The following is a 21,539-nucleotide window of genomic DNA, read 5'->3' on the forward strand; positions in this document are numbered from 1 at the left end:
AGGTTCAGGCTACCCTGAAGGGCGCATCTAAGTTTTTGTCATTGCAACAGGATGTTAGCATCTACAAATGCCCAAGAACTATACAGCCAAGTCCCCCCCCCAAAAAAAAAAATCACAAGAATTCATAGTGGTTTCAGTAAGTTTATGATTCCATAGTGGGCTGCCTTCATAGATGTCCTCAGTCATGTAGGACCTGTGGTCCACAAGTTGGACCTGAGTGTGGATGAGAAACCAGAACTCCACAGAGGGGTAGGGACTTGCCCATCATAACTACCACTGCCTGATTGTAGTGTTCAGTCACAGACATGGTGGTAGAGAGAGAGAGAAAGAGAGGAAGAGTTCAGGAGGGAGAGAGAGTACACAGGCACATGGCTGTGTGCATGGTATATGTGCACAGGTGTGTATGAATACCCACTCCGGTGGATACTCAGAGCCCAGAGAGGACACTGATTGGTCTCCTTGATTGCTTCTCATCATATTTCCTTGAGACAGATGGAGTCTGTTGCTTAACCTGGAGATAGGCTGGCACAGAATGCCCAGTATTGCTGTTGACTCCACAAACCTACAGTGAGGAGGTTACAGATGCCCACACAACTACGCTTAGCTTTCAGTGCGCATTCCAGAGATTTGAACTCAGGTCCTCATGTTTGTGCAGCAAGTACTTTTTCCTTTTAAGCTATCACCTCTGTCTCCACATGGCCTTTTGACATTATTCTGCTTTCTTCGTCCCTTTGGGGCGCTCTACCACCAAGCAGAAGACCTTCAAGTTGTTCTGCATGAGTCCTGGGAGGATGCCATTTATTAACAATTTTCTCTCGCTCCACTGCCCACACTTGGGAACTCACACCCAGTTATAGATCATAATACAAGGTGCCAGTGCTGTCTCTCTGGATTCACAGACAAGAAAACAACTGACACTTTGGAGCTCTATCCTGGTCATGCTTCAGAAGGTGCATAAAGGTCCTGCCTTGCCTGCTCTGAAAGGGGATTGTTTAGGGCCTTGATGGAAAGCAGGCAGCCTCATGCATCATGACAAAGTCATACTGGGTAAAAAAAATTGTTACTAATGTGGCCTCCATTTACTGTTGACTCAATGTCTCACCTTGGGAAGACATTGGAGCCTGCACTGCTTAATGAGGATTTGCTTAACCTGACATATTATGAGTCTCAGCTATAGGCCTAGGCCTTAAAGAATAGGGAGCTAGAGAGATGGTTCAGTCAGTGAAGCACTCGATGTGCAAGCATGAAGACTTGCGTTTGATCCATAGCAGCCATGTTAAATAGCTGGGCATGATGATGTGCAACTATAACCCTAGCACGGGCAAGGTGAGGATAGGAGCAACCCTGAAGCTCACTAGCCATCCAGCCAGGCCAAATGTGCAAGTTCTGCTCTCAATGAGAGATGATGTTTCAGGAAATAAGTCAATATCAATCTCCAACTTACACACACACACACACACACACACTCACAGAATAATAGTAAAGTTGTGAAGCAAGTTGAGGCCTCTTGAGGAAGATAATACAGCATTTTGGATGGGGATGCAAAACCAAGATTCTGTGTCACCTGAGATAAATCACCCTCCCTCTCTGAATTTTCAATTAATTTCACATCTGTAGGCTGAGAAAATTGAATCATGAGGTCTTAGCATTATCCTTTCAGCTGCAATGTCTTCATGACCATTCAGTTCTTTCTTTGAGCTCATACTAGGTGGGACATACTACACTAGATACTATGGTACAATAGTAGAAAGGCATAGACTGAGCACTCACAGAATTCAACAGAAATCATCCTAATAATTTCATATAAAATGATAACTGTCTGGACTGACAACTGACAGCATAGAAACCAGCATCCAAGGGTGCGTGTGTGTGTGTGTGCGTGTGCGTGCGTGTGCGTGCGCGTGCGTGTGCGTGTGCGTGTGTGTGTGTGTGTGTGTGTGTGGTCTATGGTGGTCAAGGAGAATCTGGCATATAGAGGTGCCTATGTGGGATTCTATGGTGGTCAAGGAGAAGCTAGCAAGTAGGGGTACCAGCAGTCACGTGCTCCTATGTGGGATTTTATGGTGGTCAAGGAGAAGCCAGTAGCCAGGGGTGCCTATGTAGGTCTACAGTAGTTGAGAGGAACCAAGGAGGTAGGGGCACTGATGTGGGGATCTATGGTGTGCATGAAAACCTTTCAAAAGTATACACTTCTTGGATGGTGAGTGAATGTGAGTAAAGAAGAGAAGGACCCAACCAAGAGGTCCTTATAGGGGACAGGTAAAGAGCAATGGTGACGTAAACAAAAGGGTTTCAATGATCATGAGAGTTCAGAAATAATCAATCAATAATGGAGCCATGCTTCCCTCCTCAGCTGTCCATGCCAGGAGCCCACAAACCAAGGAGAGCCCAATTAAACTCTTGGCACCACATTCACTTCGGCAAATGCCCTTCCCTAGCCTCCATCTCTCCTAATATTAAGGCTATTTGGTAAATATTGGAATCTCAGGGTAGATTCTAAGTTTTGGGAAGATAGTGTTATAGATTTTACTTTTTATTCTTCATTTTAAACTTTTTCCTCCTCTACTGTGTGTGTGTGTGTGTGTGTGTGTGTGTGTGTGTGCGTGCGTGTTCATAATTGCTACTGTGTACAGAGGTCAGAAGACAACCTTAGTTATTGGTCCTCACCTTACACATTGTTTGAGACAGGATCTCTTGTTCACTGCTGCCTGCAACAGGCTAGCTGATCCAGGAATTTCTCCTTTTTCTATGTCCCATGAATCATTGTCCTAGAATCACTGTGATTACAGACATATGCTACTGTGCACGTCGGCTTTACCTACATGGGTTCTGGGGATCCGAACTCAGATCTTTACACTTGCATGGCAAATGTTTTATAAACTGAGCCATCTCACAAGCTCCTTGTTTAGCTTGTAACATTAGTTGTACCTAAGATAATGTCTGGCAGATAGCGGATGCTCAATACACACTTGGAGAACAGCACAGAGTTTTCCAGCAAAACCCCTACTGATTAACCAGATTATATCAGAGTGAGATGGGAAAAGAGGAGTTGGAAGACACATACGTGGGGCTCCAAGCAAGTGAGTTAGGACCAATATTCTATGAACCCATAGCCAGGAGCAAACTGGATGATGACAGTACATTCTGGATGTTCTAGCTCTTCTGGTCCCTTCCTGGACAGAGTAGTCACTCAGTACATATCAAAGGCATAGTGGTAATTTTAGAAGTCACTTAACCCCTTTTGACCTCATTCTCTTTCACCAACACAGGCCTATCCAGCCTCCGTCTTAGATAAGGACAGAGCTGAGGAACTTTGAAAGGAAAAGTGACTTATCAGCTAAGAAGTAGGATGTGACTTCAGTCCCCACAGGAGGAGCCATGAGAATATCAGTGTGGGAAGGGAGGCTGAATACGGAGGACATGGGGGGGAAACAGGGTGTCAAAAGGAAGTAACACATCCAGAGAAAGAGGGCACTAGCTGGACCCTAAGTTTCCTGGCTTCCTAGTCAGTCAAAGAAAATTGAGGCTTAAGCTGGCATCAGCTTGTATGACTACTCATATTATCTCTTTGTATTCTTTGTGTGTTTTCCATTTTCAGTGACTGTGATATGAGGGCTTCGTCCTTGAGAACAGCTTTATCCAGGACCTTCGCTAGTCCTCTGCCATCTCCTAGACAGGCTTGATGAGAGATGGAAGCCATGCAGATACACAAGGCTCATTCATTAGCCCTGCCTTCCCTCACAGTTGCTAAGCAACCTCTGGATTGTTTTATAAATTAACACATTCAAACCTAACAGATGTGCACATTGCAGGGGAGCCTGGTTTAGCTCCCACTTTCTTGTTGACAGACTGAGGCCAGGGAAGATCATTTCCTGTTTTAAAAAGTAAATTATTCTTGGCCAAGGAGACAGCCTAGTGGGTGAAGCATTCACACACAGCTCAAGCCTGATGGCTGGAGTCAATCCCTTGAACTCATACAAAAATCTACAGCAGATGCAGGAAGAGATAACCTGCCTCAAGAGAACAGGCCACTGGTGAGCTGTTCTCTGACCTCTACATGTGCACACGCGCGTGCGTGCTCGCGCGCGCGCACACACACACACACACACACACACACACACACACGGGGGGGGGGATACTTTTATAGATGAAGAAATTGAGGTTCAAACTTATGAGACAGTTATCTAAAAATCTGGGGATCCTGATGGTGCCTTGATGCCTGGCCTGAAGACCGTGTGGGTGTGAAAAGGATGCAACGACTGGATCAGACATGAGGGAACCTACTGTAGTCCTTGGGCCTCACAGCCATAACTCAGGAGACCAAAGGGTTAATCTGCAGCCTGTTTGATTTCCCCTGGCAATCAGAGCCACTAGGAAGGAACAAAGTCCATCTGCGTACTCTTCATAGCCATCAGAATGTGTGTTCCTTTGTTCTTTCGGCATCTAAGCATGGTGAGTCTGGCTCAGCTGGGCTGGATGTAGGCACGAGTGGGTAAAGGACAGTCCTTCTCAGCCTCTCTCATTTTCCCATAATGACTCTTTACCACTGTAATATGTGGACAATTCATCCCCTAGCAGCCAACGGTAATGCTTATGACTGACTTGTCTACTGTAGTACTCTCACTGTCTTTGAAGAAGTCATGTTCTATTATTCTTTAAAATGTCACATTATTGCTATTGGTAGGTTGAAATGGGAAGAAATGGTATGGTGGCGTGGGGACTCTGTGTGTGTGTGTGTGTGTGTGTGTGTGTGTGTGTGTGTGTGTCTGTGTGTGTGTGTGTGTGCGCGTGCGTGCACACGCGCACACATGCGCAAGTACACATATGCATGTATGCACAGGTGTGTACTTGCAAACAGGAGAGAGATGGAGAAGAAGAAGGATAGGAGGGGAGAGAGAGAGACAGAGAGAGGTGGAGGGGGGGAGAATGAAGGAGAAAGGATTATCCTTGGTTTCCTCTGCTGAAAATACAGCCACACAGTTCTGACAAAATGACAATAACCATAACTCTCAATTTCTCCCTGGGAAACCAATATAGTTTGTTACAATGCATGGAACAGGCTGAGCTTACATTTAGGTTAGAGAGATGGACCTGGCCTGAGCTTTGTAGTCAAGCTAGCTAAAGCCTACTGCTATGAAAAAGTCCTGGGCTTTTACAGGATTTCTCAGAAAAAAAAAAGTGTCTTTCCTTTGTCCCTAGGGTTGCTAAGCTGGTGGAACATCTGTATGTATTCCTTGAATGCAGAGAATGCAGGATGAAGGACAGAGGTATCTCTGAATGCAACCATGGCTAAGGCTAGCCTGAGCCCTGGAGTTTTGTGTCTTGAAAGCAGTTTGACCTAGCTGCAGGCCATTTGTAACAGAGTTCTGGCAGAGGTAAAAGCTGACAGGGGTGCATGTGGATCCTTGAGTGGGGTGGAAAGGGTACCAGTTTCTCCATAGCCCAGGGGAGAAGGGAAATGGAGAAAGGAAGGTATCACCCCCTGGAGGTCTCTTAGGCACAGTACTAATCCTGATCTCTCACCTGCATTTTAGCAGATTAGATTTTCCAGAAATGTGAATCTAATGCTCACTAAAGCCTCCCTAAAGAAGACAGAAGCTGCACCTCTAATCCCTACATTCTTTCCTGTGCTACCCAAATCCTAACAGGAGATTCAGTCATTCTCCATCTCTGTAGTCTCTCAGACCCAGAAGGGGTTCTTGCATATAAAGCTAGCCACTATCGAGGAAACTAGCAAATCACTATAGATATCATAACTTCCAAAGACTCATTAGTATGTTGCTGATGATGATTAATTTTCAGTTTTAATTAATAGAAATGGCACTTTCTTTTAATTTGTGTCGTTAGTCAAATGAGCGTCCTAATTAGGATTTGCAATATACAGATTTATAAACTCCACTTGATGAGCATAAACACGAGAAGGGGCTGCCTGCTTTGACAAGCATCCTCTCATTTCTCTCCCACTGGCTTTTAGAATCTGGTGGAAAGAGGCGGGGGGGCGGGGGGAGGAGATCCATTTCGTTTCCAGGCAGTTTCCATCAAGATATTTCATTAGAGATATTCAAGTTATTCAAGGCCATATAAGACTGAGATCGCACATTTTATCACTGGCAAGAGCAGTTGCTACTTGTCATATTTAAAAGAAAAGATTTAAAATGGGACCCATATAAAAGTAGCCTGAACTTCTAAAATAGCCCCATACGGAAGCCCCACCAGGGAGGTGGCACATTAAATGCGTCTGTGGTTCTCAGCTTACTAGTCAATGCTATGGAGCAGGAGGAGCAACAGTCTGCAGCTTACCAGCGCTCACATGACTTGCTCCACTGTCTCCATGACATGAGGACAATTCTCTAAGTGAGAAGGAGAGTGTTGTTATGTCCTCGATTCTTTTCCAAGGTGTGGTGGCATCGACTGGTGGGTAACTGCATGCCCTTACAGCAATGCAGATTTAGAGACAGAGTGAGGAAAGGAGGGCAGGAAGGAAGTGGAGAGAACACACACGAAGTGACCCCATAGGGAAAAGCTTTGATCGATTTCTTTATAGTCATTTCACCGTTTGTCATGATTATTGTGCATTAATGATGGCATGGTGCCCCCAAACTATGAATGTTTATGAGTTAGTTTTTTTAGGGTTGCCATCTATTCTGACAATGGAGACCAGCACCTGGGACACAGGATTCCACATTCAGATCACATCCACGTGGTTCACAATGATGGACCACTGTATAAGGTAAATCGCTTGGCAAAGAAGAATTAACCATATCTGAAAACATACACATCAGGAAAGTATCCTTAATGATGCACGCATGATGGGCAGAGTGTGCTTCCAGGAAGAATACTTGTGAAGTTAAAAAATCCTCAAGGCAAGCACTGCAATGCCACTTTCCTGACTATTGAGCCCTCTGCATCAGCCAAGGTGCTATGCCTTCTTCTGCCTTTCTCAGCTCAGTAGCCCTGGCTGGGGCCTCTGCAGCCTTGACTGACCTCATCCTGCAGGATGGTTGCACTTACCTCATAGTAGCTCTGGACTGCATTCATAAAGGCTTCATCAGCCACGATTTGTGTCTCCCCATTGAGGAAAGCCTGGAACCGGTCCTTGACAGTCTGCAGCTGTTGCTTGCTGATCTGCAGAGAGAAAAAGAGCACCTTGAAGGCTTCATGTAAACAGGGACTTGGCAACCAAGATGCCCACCTATCAGAGTGGGGCCTGTCTGAAAAGTGAGCAAGCTTTCTGAAGCAGTCTGGAGCACAGGTCGGCACTAAAAATAATGCAAGCCACAGTTTAGTGCATTGCTTTAAAGCCATGTGGGACTACTCCTACCACAGAAGTCAGCAAGTGCTATTAAGCAGGCTTGCTTATTTACTTACCTATTTTTTTTTTTATTCCCAACTTTTAAAAGTGAGTTGGCTGTTGAAACACTTCTCAGGGAGTGATACTTGGTGATGTTCAGAATTTGCTATTTTTCATCTCTTACTTTGATCTGTGTCTGTGGTTATTTATAGGCACAGTGCTTGTAAGATAGAAACGGTAGAGAACTGGGTCATATCTCTTCCCAGATTCACATTTCGGGATGCATCATTGGCTGCTGTTATCAGCCACGTGGGACTACTTATACTGCAGAAATCAGCAAATACTGCCAACCAAACAAGCAGGCTTGTTTGTTTATTTATTTATAACTTTAAAGAAGTTGGAACGTTGCCTAGCGGACACTCCATTGTACATAATGGACACCCCACCTGCAGGCTCTTCAGAGGTCTCAGTGCCTTGCAGCTTGTGTCCCCCAGAAGCTTTGGAACTTCCAGTGGTGTAGGTATACCCCTGACCAGGATGCAGCAGCACTGAGGTGCAGGGAGCGAAGTAGCACATTGGGCAGTCGTCATGTACAAGGCCCTGCCCTCCCAACTCCAATATCTTCATCTCCAAGGAAGACAGTCCTGTAAGACTCATGCCGACTAAACGATCCTCCTCCTTCACTTGTGAATGCTCTGTCGCTGCTGCTTTCCTCCCTCAGCATCATCTGCACCGGCATAAGAAGTACCCAGAACCCCAGCTCAGGCTCAGACTTCCTCACATGTGACTCAAAGGCAAATGTGTATCTGAGAAAATGCATTTTCCCATTTTTGCTATCTTTTTCACTAAGGTTTCCCTGGAGCTCCCCTAGCGCCTTACATGTGACACACAGTCAATTAATGTTGATTTAGACTGAATGAATAAAAAGTGCAGCAAAGATGCTATCTGTGGGTAGCCTCGAAACAGCTCTAGCTTCTGTTGACATTATATAAAGTTAATAAAGTACTGGAGGGTTCAAGGGCCTGACTTCTAAAAAGGTAAATATACCTTGAAAAATGTTACATTTCAAAATGAAGGATGACATGCTTCAGAGAATCTCAGTTCTAAATAGAAAAACAGCTTTCCAGAAGCGCGGTGATGTCTGGCTACCACAGCATTGTGGAAAAGCCATTCGCACTCTGGGTTGAGCAGGGAGTTGAAGCTTCTCTAGCATAAGGCTAGCCTTAAATAAACGCATTTGGTCCCACCACCCAGTTTTCCATTTGGAATACAGTAAACATTCTAACTGCCCACTGCCTTATGCGGTGACAGCTCTTCAGTGACATGAGTTCTTTTCACAAATTAAGGTATATTGCCCAGCAAGGTGACAGGGTGATTGCCCGTAACATGCATCTGTATGTGTATGCATGTGCTGTGCATACTTGGGTGTGCATTGTGTGTGTGCACGTGCATGCATATGTGCACACGCGTGCGCGCGCGCACACACACACACACACACACACACACACCCCTGTGTATGATACTAGAGGTGGAGTCCATACTTCCCATGGCTTCTTTTTCTTCTTGCATGCTGGGCAGCATTCCACCAGGGAATTACCTCCACAGCTCAGATGCTGTACTCCTTAACAGTGTGGAGGGGGGATTGTGAGCATTCCTACCACAAAAATGCTGTTTGTGAGGGGTGATGCCTGTGCCCATTTGACCCACTCCACAGTGGGAACATAATACAAGCAGTTTGCATACAACAAATACGATTTTGTCTGTTAATTAAAGTGGTATTGAGTTTCATTACGGATTTCAAATACCTTTACAAGTAGAAAGTAAAGTGTACTGCTCTAGGAGACAGAAACCTCATTTGATTTTCTATTGAAGAAATAAAACAAGAAGAAGTTCTCAGAATGCTCATAACTGGCAGCTGGGGTGCTCTGACTAAAGTTTGCAAGTTTCGGAGAACTGGTGGTGGTGGTGGTGGGAGGGATGGTACAGACAAGAGAAGAGGTAAAGATTGAACTTTAAGAAAATTCATGCTTTTTAAAAACATTTTTGCATGTGTACGGATTCACGCTAGTTCATATGTATGTAGGTAAGAAGAGTCCATAGGTCAACCTTGGCTACTGTTCGCCATCCACCATGTTTTTTGAAGCAGGGTGTCTCACTGGGAGCTGAGGCTTACAGACTAGGCCAGACTAAACACTAAGCAAGTTCCAGGGATCTGTCTTGTTTTGCCTTTCCTGTGCTGGGATGAGAAGTTTCTATCTGTCCACGGGTGCTGGGATCACAGATACCTGTACTCGGGGCTAGGACACCTGGGATCACAGGTGTCTATATATATGTGGAGCTAGGACACCTGGAATAATAAGTGTCTACCTGTATGCAGGGCTAGGACATCTGGGATCACACCTTTATGCAGGATTAGGAGACCCGGATCACAGATACCTGTATGTGGGGCCAAGACACCTGGGATCGCAGGTGTCTACCTGTACGTGGGGTCAAGCTCATCCTCATGCTAGTGAAGCAAGCATTTTAAGGACTGAGTCATCTCTCTGCCCTGAGAGCCATACTTGCTATGTTCTAGGGAATCCACCACTTAACATCAGGCATATTTGTGAAGCTTAAACCATTTTAAAATGCTTTATTCTAACCAATATGTCCCCAAACCATTTTAAAATGTAATTATGACATGAACTTGTGATAAGTTATCTCATTTGTGTAATTCTGTATCTTGGAAATAAGTCATAGTTTCTACTTCTAAGGCATCACAGTTGAGTCACTGCACATGGCTGGGATTGGCATGTTGAACAGTATAGCCTTAGCTCATGGAAGGAACTCAGATCTTCACTTGTGCTGCGTTGTCCTTTCAGACCCAGGAATACTGCACAGTGACCTTGTGTGCCCCTGGAACTGAACTGATCTGTACAGCAGCAAGCAACCCACTCACAAGACAGTGTGCTAGCATGAATCCTTGAGAAGCAGGTGAGATGAAGCTCTTTCAAGTCAGAATTCCAGCCACTCAGGATAAACCAGGGCATTTCACAGACTTTATGTTTAGGATGCCTTCCAAGGGAGCTCAGCCCTAGCCCTGTGAGATGTTGGGGTCAGGCAACCTTGGGTAAACTTTAGTCTATAGTACTCAAGTAATTGAAATAAAATTAGGAGCACGCATCATCTGAGTGATCAAGACTGATTGCCAACTAAAGCGACCCAGTACCTGAACTTTTAATAAATAAGCATGTAGCTCACTTATATGCAGGCATTTACGAGGAGCCCACATGTACCCAGAGCTCATCCACCAGTCAACAAAACACAGTCATTCCTTGATCTCACTCTCCATGCCAAAGCACTGGGTGATCGAACAACATCCCAGCATAGTCTAAGGGCCATGCCATCTATATGGAAAGGAAAAAGCAGAAAGTGTTAGAGCAAATTATATTCTAGGATTTCAGAGGAGAGAAACTACAGAATACAAAAGTCTCAAGAGAAAAAGCAAGAAGACAGATGTGGGTACCTTATCATGTCCACACAATTAACAGTTTGCTTGTTCTGAATTAACCTTTGATCTAGATGTAATTAAACTCTATGCTCAGTGTTCTTGGTGTATGCAAAAGGCCAGATGCACAGTGGGTGCATGAGATAAGGAGAAAGGCCTCAGCATCATAAATCTCGAGGATAAAGACTGCCGCTGATCAGAAGAGCAAGACTAAGCTCTAGAAGAGAGGCTGTCTTTCCCTGTATGGTTGGACAACAACACATGCCACTTAAGATTCAATTCCTGTCTCTGCCAATTGGCTTCTCAAAGTCAACGGTGTCATGGACCAAATTCTGGTTTCAAAGAAACCTTTGAGGGCATTAATCTCGGTTCATTTCAGAGAACAAATGCCACAAAGCCACCCAAGGCAACCCACAGTTCTCTGGGCACAGTAAGCTCTCAGCCACAGGGGAGCAAGGGTAGCTCTGGCAGCAGAACCTGAAGTTTCCTATTACCTCCTTCTGGTCGACACTTACCATTTCCTCACTCTAGAGCACTTAATCGCTAAGCTCTCTAGCTTCATCTCATTGGGTGAAGAGGGGTCTATATTTATCTCAGTGTTTGCTTCTGTGTCGTGGAGCCAAAGCTGATTGCATAAGACTGCAGTGAGAGTGCTCAGAGCAAGGCCTGACATGGCATGAATGGTCAGCCTATGCTAGCTACCATGGGTGGATCTGACCGTTAGACTGCACAGATTATTCCCTTGATAGGACCAGACTGTAAGAAACTGGACATAGCTACAAAATCCTCAGTACTCTGAAGGAGTCACACATGATAGTGCACTCAGAGACAGGGGAGGGCAGGAGTTGGAGTTAGAGCACAGACACTGGTGTCAAAAGGACATTAGTTTATATTTTTGCTATGCCCACTTCCTTCCAAGCTTGGGAAAACAGCATTCCCTAAGCCTTGTGGGAACTCTATAAGACCTGTGTCCCAGGATTGTCTGGAAGATGAAAAAGGAATGGGGACTTAGCACACTGCCTGGCACATTCAGTCAATTTCATTGAGGGGAGAGAGTAACTGAACAGGTCCAAGGAAGGTCCTAGCTGAGGCTGTACTCTCTGCTCCCCCATGTGCCATTCTGCTCTGTCTCAGCACCCATTTTTTTCTGTTCTGCTCCAGCACTTTGCTGTTTCTCTCTGATGCTCAGGAGCCTCCAAGCCTTTGTTGTCTGAAGTCTTTGTCCTGCCTCCTCTCTGATGAGGTGATAAGTCTATCTTTCTGTTTTTCCAGGTAGTTACTACCCAGGGATTCAACCCAGCCCATATCTCCAGGAGGACCTTCCCTGACCAAGCGTCAAGCTTGTGTCCCCAGGCTAATGTCTTTCACATTGCACTGGTCCTGTGGATTTCCCTCAAGCCATTACCATTGTCAATATTGATATTATCTAACATAACTTTGTTTGAATGGATCACAACATGCAAAAGCACATCAAAAGAACAGGATCCATACATTCTCATAAAATTGACTTTCCAATCTAACCAACTCTCAAATCATGTGAAGATAAAATAATGAGTACCAAGATCTGAGAAGCTCCTTCAGGACTGGGTGAAAGTTAACTGACCTTGCAGATAGGACTGGGTCCAGAAGATGACTTTCCGCAAACAAACTGGAAGAATTGGCCTAGTGTAACTGACAATGCAGGGTCTAAACAAATAGACCCTGTACAAGCCACTTACTGACAGAGCCTCCTAAAATAGAAGTCTATCTAACAGCACTTAACAGGTACAGACGCCACCTGGCCATCAAGGTCAGAGCTGAGAGTTGCAGTAGTGAGTTCCAAGAGCAGAAACCTGGGAAAGAAGACAGGTCATAGGTAAGAGGGTTACAGCTCTCGCTAGAGCCATTCAGACACCCTGGATTCAATTTACTTCATTAACCAAGGTCTGGAAATTCCCACTGCCCTTCAGGCCATTTGTAACTCATTGCAGCATTTGGCAGGAGTGTGAGATGGATCTTCAGTGAGGGAAAAACATTGTGTTCTAAGTGCTCGTCTTAAGAAATAGAACAGTGAAGTCAGAGCCAGCTCTGGTTGAATACTGGTTATACTGCAGAATCTTGGGCAGGAAATTCACTTTGGTGTCTGTCCCCTAGAAGCAAGGAACAGTGCTGTGTCCTTGTAGAACATTGTTTTCTCCTTACAAGCTTTTTACTTTTCACCTTTCATCTTCATGTTTCATTTTGTTTAGTTACTCACTTTTGATATTACATGAATGTGGTTGATTCTTCACCCTTTCTTCCTTATTCTTCCCAATTTAGGGATTACAAAGCTCGTTATTCCTTTCAAGTCTCCTTGAAAGTAGGGATGGCCAAGCGACAGTGCCAGATATCTCTAAGGACTTTAGAGGACATCTTTGAAATCCTTACAGAAAGGAGATCACTCAGAGACACCATCAGTCCTTTACCGTTGCCTCTCTTCTGGACAGAAAAAACAACCACAGAGTCTACAGCTGGAGTGAAAGACCATGGCCATTACAAAAACAGTGAACTACTGAATCAGTGTTAACATGGATCTCCGGACTTAATGATGGGGGAAATAAATGAGTCCTGGCTTGTTTTCAACACTATATGCTTTCTCTTATTTGCAGCCACATGCCTTTCTTTTATTATATGTGTGGCTTTCTGCAGTCACAGAAGAAAGCATAATTGTTAAGGCATTCATTGGTTAGCGTGCTTCCTCTTACACAACTGTATAAGGGACAAAAGAATCTGTAGCTATCCTATAAGTGTGAACCTAACAAGTTATAATTTTGAGGACAGATGAGAGCAGAGAGCTGTCCTTTGGTGTTAGAGGTGGTGTGTCTGTATGTACTCCATAAATTAAGTGACTTTTAAAATCATTAAGTAATATTAAAAAAAAAAACATTGATCACACTTATTCTTAAAAATCTATTTGAACAAGCAAGAAAGAATAAGAACAGTGGACCACTATACGACACTACCACCAAGAGTTCTCTCACCTGAAAGGACAGACTCTTGGAGACAGTAAGTCAACCCTGTTTAAGACAGGACTCTCCAAAAGAGGGACGGGAAGGGAATTTAGAGAATGACTCAGGACGAACAGCTGGAAGGAGGATGGGATGAATGTTCAGTGTTTAGAACAGTAGCATCCTGGCACAGTGAGCATGTGCAAGGCCTTAGGTTACAGCTGCAGTAACCTCCAAATAGCACAGTGGTACAGTGATCAAGTAAAAATGGGGACAGAGGAGAAAAAGGAGAGAAGGGAATGTGGAATAGAGGAAGAACAGAGGGCCACTCCCACCAATTATAGAACAGAGAAAGACTGCGCCATGCCCTTGAAAGCAATCCATTCTTTAGAAATAAGTTTTTCTTCCACCTTGGAGGCACTGGGGCAGTAGTCACTTGGATTCTTCTGCCAGGCCAACCAACAAAGGCTCACATCAAAGGCTTGTTGAAAGCCCTTAGCCTTTTGTTTTTAAGTCTCTTCAGAACTTGAAACACTGCTAAGGACCCCAAAGGGCTTCCTTTAGGCAAGTTGTACTGTATCTCTTTATGTCTATTGTAGCTTACATTAAAACTGGGTGGTTTGAAATATTTATCAATTCATTAAAACTAGCAGGAGTAAACTCATTATATGCTAACCTAAATAATACACTGTATGAAAACATTTTTAAAAGTTAGTAGTGAAAACATTTGAAGCGTTTAATAGTATTTCAAATTTGCTTTGGATGAAGAGAGGCAGGTAGATGCACACTTGTGCCTCCGTATTCAATCTGTTCCCAGTATTCTCTGGTTGGGTATGGGGAGGGGACCCACCCGGAGGGGACCCACCCTTCTGTGGATATGTTGCTGTTTTCCAAACAAGAATTTTGACAGCCATGCTAGGTAAATGGGACAGTCATCTCCAGCACCATGGCAAGGCTCAAAGAATTTTTCTTTTATATGTTAGTAGAAATGTGAAATTTGAGATCATATCAGTAGATGTCTTATCCTCAAGCACAGTCAGATCCATTGGCTTCTCTGGCTTTTTGAAAGAATCACCCATGAAAGTCAGAGAAATTTGTTCCTCCGTTTGTCCATTGAGTCATGCAAGCATTTTAAATGTCAACAAATGTTATTATGTAATATGCAAAAATGCCGTATCATCGTGAGTACTGCCCAAAGCTTACAAAGGCTAAGGAACTGCAGGAAACTGTCTCGCTCATGGTGCTGGGTTGAAACAGTCAACTCTAACATGAGCAAAGTTCAATGTTTGCTACTTTTATAAACTTGCTCCCCTGTATTCACTTCTTGAATATATGTGAGATAGTTAAAATTGTCTTGTAAGTCATTACTTCAATTGAAGATGGTGCTCCAGTCGCTATGAATACTCCTCTAAAAATGTAAAAGTAGAATTACCAGAGAATCCAGTTATGCATAGCACACAGACAACTGAACACTGTGAAGATCCCTGTGGTGTGTCCATACTTACTGGTCTTGTGACTGGTGAGCTGAATGGCCTGGATGCTGCTTGGTAGCTATGAAGAGGGAAGGTCATGATTGAGGAGAGCAGGGCATAGGGACAAAGTCAGTGGGGAACAGAGCATGGTGCAGGCCCCACATGCCAAGGTAAAGGTTTACACTGCAAAGCCATTGACATACTCTGAACAAGAGAGAAAGAGGCATGGTTTGAGAGCTCTGGGAGTCCATGTACAATTAGGACAGTGCTTCATGTAAGCTGTGACATTTGAGAAGAGGGTCGGAAACAGAACAGGATCTCAAGTTACAGAGACAGGGATGGTAGGGAGAAGAGAAAGGAAGGTGAGAAGGCGGGGAAGCTGTGAGAAGGGTGTGTGAGCTAGGAGTGCACAGGCATGAGAAAATGGAAATTTTTTTTTTTTTTTGGAGGACACAGCAAGGGTTTCTTTTGTTAGTTTTTAGGTTCAGATCTCAGAGTGAACACACTGAGGACCGGAGATGAGATGACAGGCAGTTCCATTTGGCTAGAGACCAGGTTAAAAAAGCGCAGCCCAATGACATATGAGATTGCTAATCAGCGAGCAGCATCCAAGGCCTTGAGAGTTTAATAGAAAACTTATCTGTAGCAATTATTTTTCGAGAATAGTGTGAAAAGCCCCAAATACAGACTATGTATAGGCTACACAAGATTCTTCAATGTGACGTCTCACAAACGGAGACCATGAGCATTGCTGAAATCGATTTCGATAAGAACCTTGTCCTGTCTGTAATGAGCAGTGACAAAGGGACAATTGATTGGCAGCCACTCTGCAGGCTGCTGGGTATTTGGAGCGCCACAGAACTCTCAACTGCTTTAATCTAACCACCGCTATTCAAGGTCCAGAGAGGCAGAGAGATTAAATGGGGACCAAGTTTTAAAAGTCATCTGAAATTGGAAAGCACTAAAAGTAGAAATGCAAACTCTAATGGAAACTATGGGCTTTAGCTAAAAATAGTGAGTGGACTGTGGCCCCTCAGCTATAGCAAACAGATTTACCACACGAATGCAAGATGGTGGGAATAGGGAAAATTGTGTTGCTGTGGGCACGTGCTGATACCAAGCACATGGTGATACTGTTTTTTGATCAATGTTTCTATGAACTTAAAACTTCTTTAAAAATATAAAGGGCTGGCTGAGAAGATAACATCTTCTGTAGCCACAGCACCAGGGAGTCAGAAAAGAGAATTCCTGGGGCTTGTGGGCCAGTCAATTTAACCAAATTGGTAATCTCCTGGTTCAGTGAAGAATTCTGTCTAAAAATCTAAGGTAGAACGTGATTGAGAAAGACAGTGCCTTCCTTCCACAGTATTAAAGCTTTTCTAGAATAAAGAAGATGATCTATAATACAGTTTAAATGTTCATTATTAATTAACGGCTAGATTGTATCAAGATCCCTTCGTAGAAAATATAGTTGAATGTGGCCCCACTACAGATGTTCTTATTGTGAAAGTCTGGGGTAGGAACCCAGGTATTAAAGAGTTTAGAACCTTGTGTGTGTGTGTGTGTGTGTGTGTGTGTGTGTGTGTGCATGTGTGTGTGTGCACACGCATGTGCGCATGCATGTATATACTTCATGAATGCTACAGGTTGCTCTAACACTGAGCTATGGTCCCCACTGGATACTTTACAAACATTCTGTTGCACAAAATTGGCAGCTCCTGTTAAGACATACTGGCTGAATTAACTGAGCTGTGACAAACTGTTGTAAGAATTAAAAGATATTTATTAAATTCTGCTAGAAGGACACAACAGCTGCATTAATTAGCCAGGACACAGGAGGGAAGGCTGGGACAGCTAATGGCTGGAGAGATCTGTGATGGAAGGCAGGTCCCAAAGCCTTAGGATACCAGGGGCTACCTCTGCTTCACTTTGCCTCTCAGAGACTACGCACTGAAACCCGTTTCTCTGATTTTAGAGAACTGCAGGTTATCAGAGCCGGCCTGACATGATCTCCTTTAAAATTCATCCCATTCAGTTCCTATAGCTATCCTCTGGCTGAGACCCTCGAGCCCTGGGAAGCTCTTCTAAGGGCTAAGAAGACATTCCCTCCATCCTTCCCTAACACTTGCCCTCCTCCCAGCACTCAGCTGCCTTATGCTCAGGAGTCTCAGGCTTCAGTGAGAAGGGACAGGCATAATTACCCAGCACTGGCTGGAGAGAGCTGGAGAAGGGAGGGGATTTTCAAAGGTGAGAGACGGAGAGAAATGTAAAAGGGGAAAAAAAAAAAAAAAAAAAAAAAAAAAAAAAGAACTTCACAGATTTAGCGATTCCTGCATATGACAGACTCTTGTGATTGGTTACCCCTAAAGTTGAACATCAGTGGTTATGTTCAGATTGCTGGAGCCAGGGCTCGGAATATGGTTCAGTGCTGAGAGCATGTGCTGCACAAGCCTTTGGGTCCCTAGCTGCGATACCCAGGCGTATCTGTAACCTTAGCCCTTTGGATGGGAGAGATAAGAGGGTCCTGTGGTCAGGACAGGCTCACTGGTCAGCCAGTCTAATGTTCATGAGAGTCCGCATTTAAAGGGAATTAGGACATTCGAGGGCCTCCTCTAGCTTCTGCATAAACACAGGGCATGCATCCATACAAACACAAATGCACATAACACACACACACAACTCTCTCTCACAAACACACACACACGCAACTCTCTCACACACACATACAACTCTCACACACACACCTCTCACAAACACAAACACAAATACATACAACTCTCTCTTACACACACACACACACACACACACACGCACACACACACACACACACAGAGTTTTAAAAAACAACAATAAAAAACTCCTGAAGCCCAATTAGTCATGACCCACATAGCCACTACCACTCAGCCACTGGTTGAGAATCTATATGTAATAAGTATTTGACTTAGCACTGGGAACTCACTGGTTGCTTTAAAAAGCTGAGGCCCTTGTCTTTCAGAGGAACCACTTTACTTTACATGCATTTTGCATGTTCACACCCAACTTTAACTTAATAGTCAAGGAAGAGGTAAGTCCTGCCTACGGTTTTCGTTGGAGGAAGCAAAGTGCACAAGGGCTCCCTTAGCTGGAACCCTGATAGTATTCCCTTCGGTAGAAGGATGTGCAGAGTTCGCCAAGCAGAGGGCCAAATCCTGAGCTCCAGGGAGAGTGGCCTGAAGGATTGTCTTTGCTCTCTCAGCACTAGAACTAGAAATTCTGAATACAGTCTAGGCCAGCCGTTCTCAACCTGAGGGTCTAAGGCCCTCTCACAGGGGTCACATATCAGATACCCTCATGTCAGCTGTTTACATCATGACTCATAACAGAAGCAAAGTTACAGTTAGGAAGTAGCAACAAAGTAATTTTATGGTTGGGGGCACCATGACTCCAAGAGCTGCATTAAAGAGTCGCAGCATTAGGAAGGTTGAGAACCATTGCTCCAGGCAACCCTCCCACTAACAGCAACTTCTGTTTCTTGTCAGTAGTCCTGTCTTTCCAGAAATAAAACTGACAACACGGTGTTCTTGTATGAACGTGACCTGACTGGACAGTCTGTGAGATCTGGGGATACACTTCATACCCTGTTTTCTGGCTTGCCTTAACACAAGGCCCGCACTAGTTTCCAACTTGGCTGGAAAGTGTGAGCCTTGATGTCTCCACCTTTGGATCCAAGTTTTAGAAGGTGACTTTTCCCTGCAACTACATATATTGAGCAATGCTCAGCAAAGAGTAACCCTTATTTTTATCAATCCCACCAAGCAGACCTTGCTCGGTGCTTCAGATCAGCACAACTTTTACAGTCCATTAATGAAAGCCCAGGCCATGTGCTTTGGAAGGGAACCTGCACTCTGTGACTAAACAATGTGCCACTTCAATCCCAGCCCAGCATGGGACCCTAGAGAATTTACTAAAGCCACCATTCACATTCACAAAGGTGAGGGAGCAAAGCTCAGAATGTACAGAAGGCTTCTTACTGAGGTGTGAGAACAGCAGATGCTCGGGGCTGCCGATGGTTTACATAAAACATAGTGCTGCCACATAATGGAGCACTATACAGTTATGCAGAGGGGTGCAGGGTACAGACATGGGGTGGTCTCTGGAAGATACTGTTAACTGAAAGAGATGAAGTGATTAATGAGTGGACGATATCATCCCTGTTACCTAAGAGAGAGGACAGTAACCCAAAACTTAAAATTCATATGTTCTCAGACTACAATCTTTGAGTACCACTTCACAAAAATGAACCAAGGCAGTCAGGCATGGTATCACATATCTTTAATCCCAGCACTGGGAGGCAGAGGCAGGAGGATATCTGTGAGCTTTGAGCCCAGGCTGGTCTACTTAGTGAATTTCAGGACAGCCAGAGCTATGTCGTGAAACCATATCTCAAACAAAACAAAACAAAAACAAAAATCCTGAACAAATTTAAAAAAAAAATTAGGGTTCGTTGGTGCAACAAGCTGTACAATATTTAAATGATGGCTCTCTGTTGGTAGAAGTTAAGGAAGCTACCAAGGGCTTCTGGGATCTTGGTAAAGGGATTCAGACACCAGTTAGAGGAAGCTCCCAACAGTCACACACAGTCTGAGACTCAGACAGCTAATGACTACTCAGGATGCAACATAGAATACATGTTATGATATTACCTCCACTGGAACGAAACCCATCACTTTGAAAGGAGGTGAAGGAACCAACTCAGTAGCTTTGTCATACACATAAAGGGGAAGCAGTAGGCTTGTTCTGTATGTGTGACTTTCCCTATAAATAATTGACCAAAATCCCTTTAACTTTGTAAGTTTTCTCCAGCTAGTCCATGCAAAAAGGAGAGTAGACATTCCCCCAGGTTCAATGCCTAACAAATAACAAATGCAGGCAAGTGTAATGGATGGTCAGTAACATCTTTGAAGACTGAAAAGGAATGAGTACTGATGGTTGATACTGCAAAGAGGCTGCCTCTGGGGTGGTCCCCCTAAGAATCAAGTCTTAATTTCATGATCTCTGGGTTCCAACATCAATTTCTAGGGAATGAGACAACCACACTGGATGATGTCAAGGTAGGGGTACCAGCAAAATCTGATGAGAAACACTCACAGTCAGTGACAGGATAAAAAACATCCCTATAAACATCCAAGAGTAAGCATAAGGCAAGAGGGTGCTGAGCTGACACCAACAGATCAAAGTGAGCTTGAACGGCCCATCCCAAGCCCTGGATTCCATGCTGGTACTACACAAACAAGGTGTAGTGGAACATACCTATAACTCTCAGAACTCATGTAGGCTGGAGGATCAGATGTGCAAGGTCATCCTTACTTACCCAGCAATGTTGAGGCTAGCCTGAACTACATGAGACTCTGCCCCACCCCCAAATTTTCAGAGAGCTATGTCAATCCATTACAACATGCACACCTTATTTGGAAAGTAATTGTTTAGTTTTAGTGAACTAATCAGACAATCTCTGTGGGAAATCGACTGGATGTGTGATACTAAGAAACTGCTAACTTTTCAGATGCAGAAATGGTACCCTGAGCTGTTTCTGAAAAGTAAGTTCTTCTGGAAATTCTGTAAGGATCGACAAGATGGCTCAGTGGGTAAAGACACTTGCCAGTGCATGATGGTATAAATTTGATCACCGTGACTCACAAGGTAGAATGAGAGAACGGGTGTCCTCCAACCTACTACATAGATGCTCCCACATGCATACTTGTGCACATGATGAATAAGTAAATAAACATAAGAATTTAAAATGCATATGGATTTAATGATGCTATTTCTGAGAGTTCATTATCCATGGTAACTCCAGAGAAAGGCACAGAAGGTATGCTGAGGCAGACAGAGCCCAAGGTGAGCATGTGCAGGCTGTGTGATGGACACATGGAGTTCTCTTATACTGACCACTGACACGTGCAGGCAGGCCAGCTATTTCCATAACTCAGAAGCAGTTTTGTTAAGGCTGTGTATGAGCTGACTCAAGGGGCAATCGTGGATGGAGCTGGGAGCACTGGTGGCCAGGCTTAATGGGAACAAGTCAATGTCCTCAATGCGTTACTCTGAGCTTCAGTCTCTCAACGCCAGACATATCACTTGCTTGTAATTGAAGCAATTTGGAAAACTGCTTTTTGAATGTTATAGGCCCTTCAATCTTACTTTTTCTATTATTTTTTTTACTGAAAAAAGTTTTTCTTGCAATATATTTTGACCATATTTCTTTCCTTTTCCAGTTCTTCCCAGATCCTCATCACCTCCCTCCCCAACTTTGTGTTTTGTTTTATTGTTCTCTTTCCCTCCCT

General features: G+C 44.1%; 1 protein-coding gene across 12 annotated transcripts in view; it reads right to left on the bottom strand.

Moving 5' to 3' along the window:
• The window catches only part of Cadps (calcium dependent secretion activator), a 420,141-nt gene that overhangs the window by 304,869 nt on the left and 93,733 nt on the right, over positions 1-21,539 (bottom strand). For all 12 annotated transcript variants that reach the window (XM_051139845.1, XM_051139831.1, XM_051139822.1 and 9 more), the window contains exon 2: positions 7,012-7,125. In XM_051139845.1, coding sequence (XP_050995802.1) covers positions 7,012-7,125 — 114 coding nt within the window. The remainder of the gene's footprint in view (positions 1-7,011; positions 7,126-21,539) is intronic.

This window comes from Acomys russatus, chromosome 3 (genome assembly GCF_903995435.1).
Source record: "Acomys russatus chromosome 3, mAcoRus1.1, whole genome shotgun sequence".
Classification (NCBI taxonomy): Eukaryota; Metazoa; Chordata; class Mammalia; order Rodentia; family Muridae; genus Acomys; species Acomys russatus.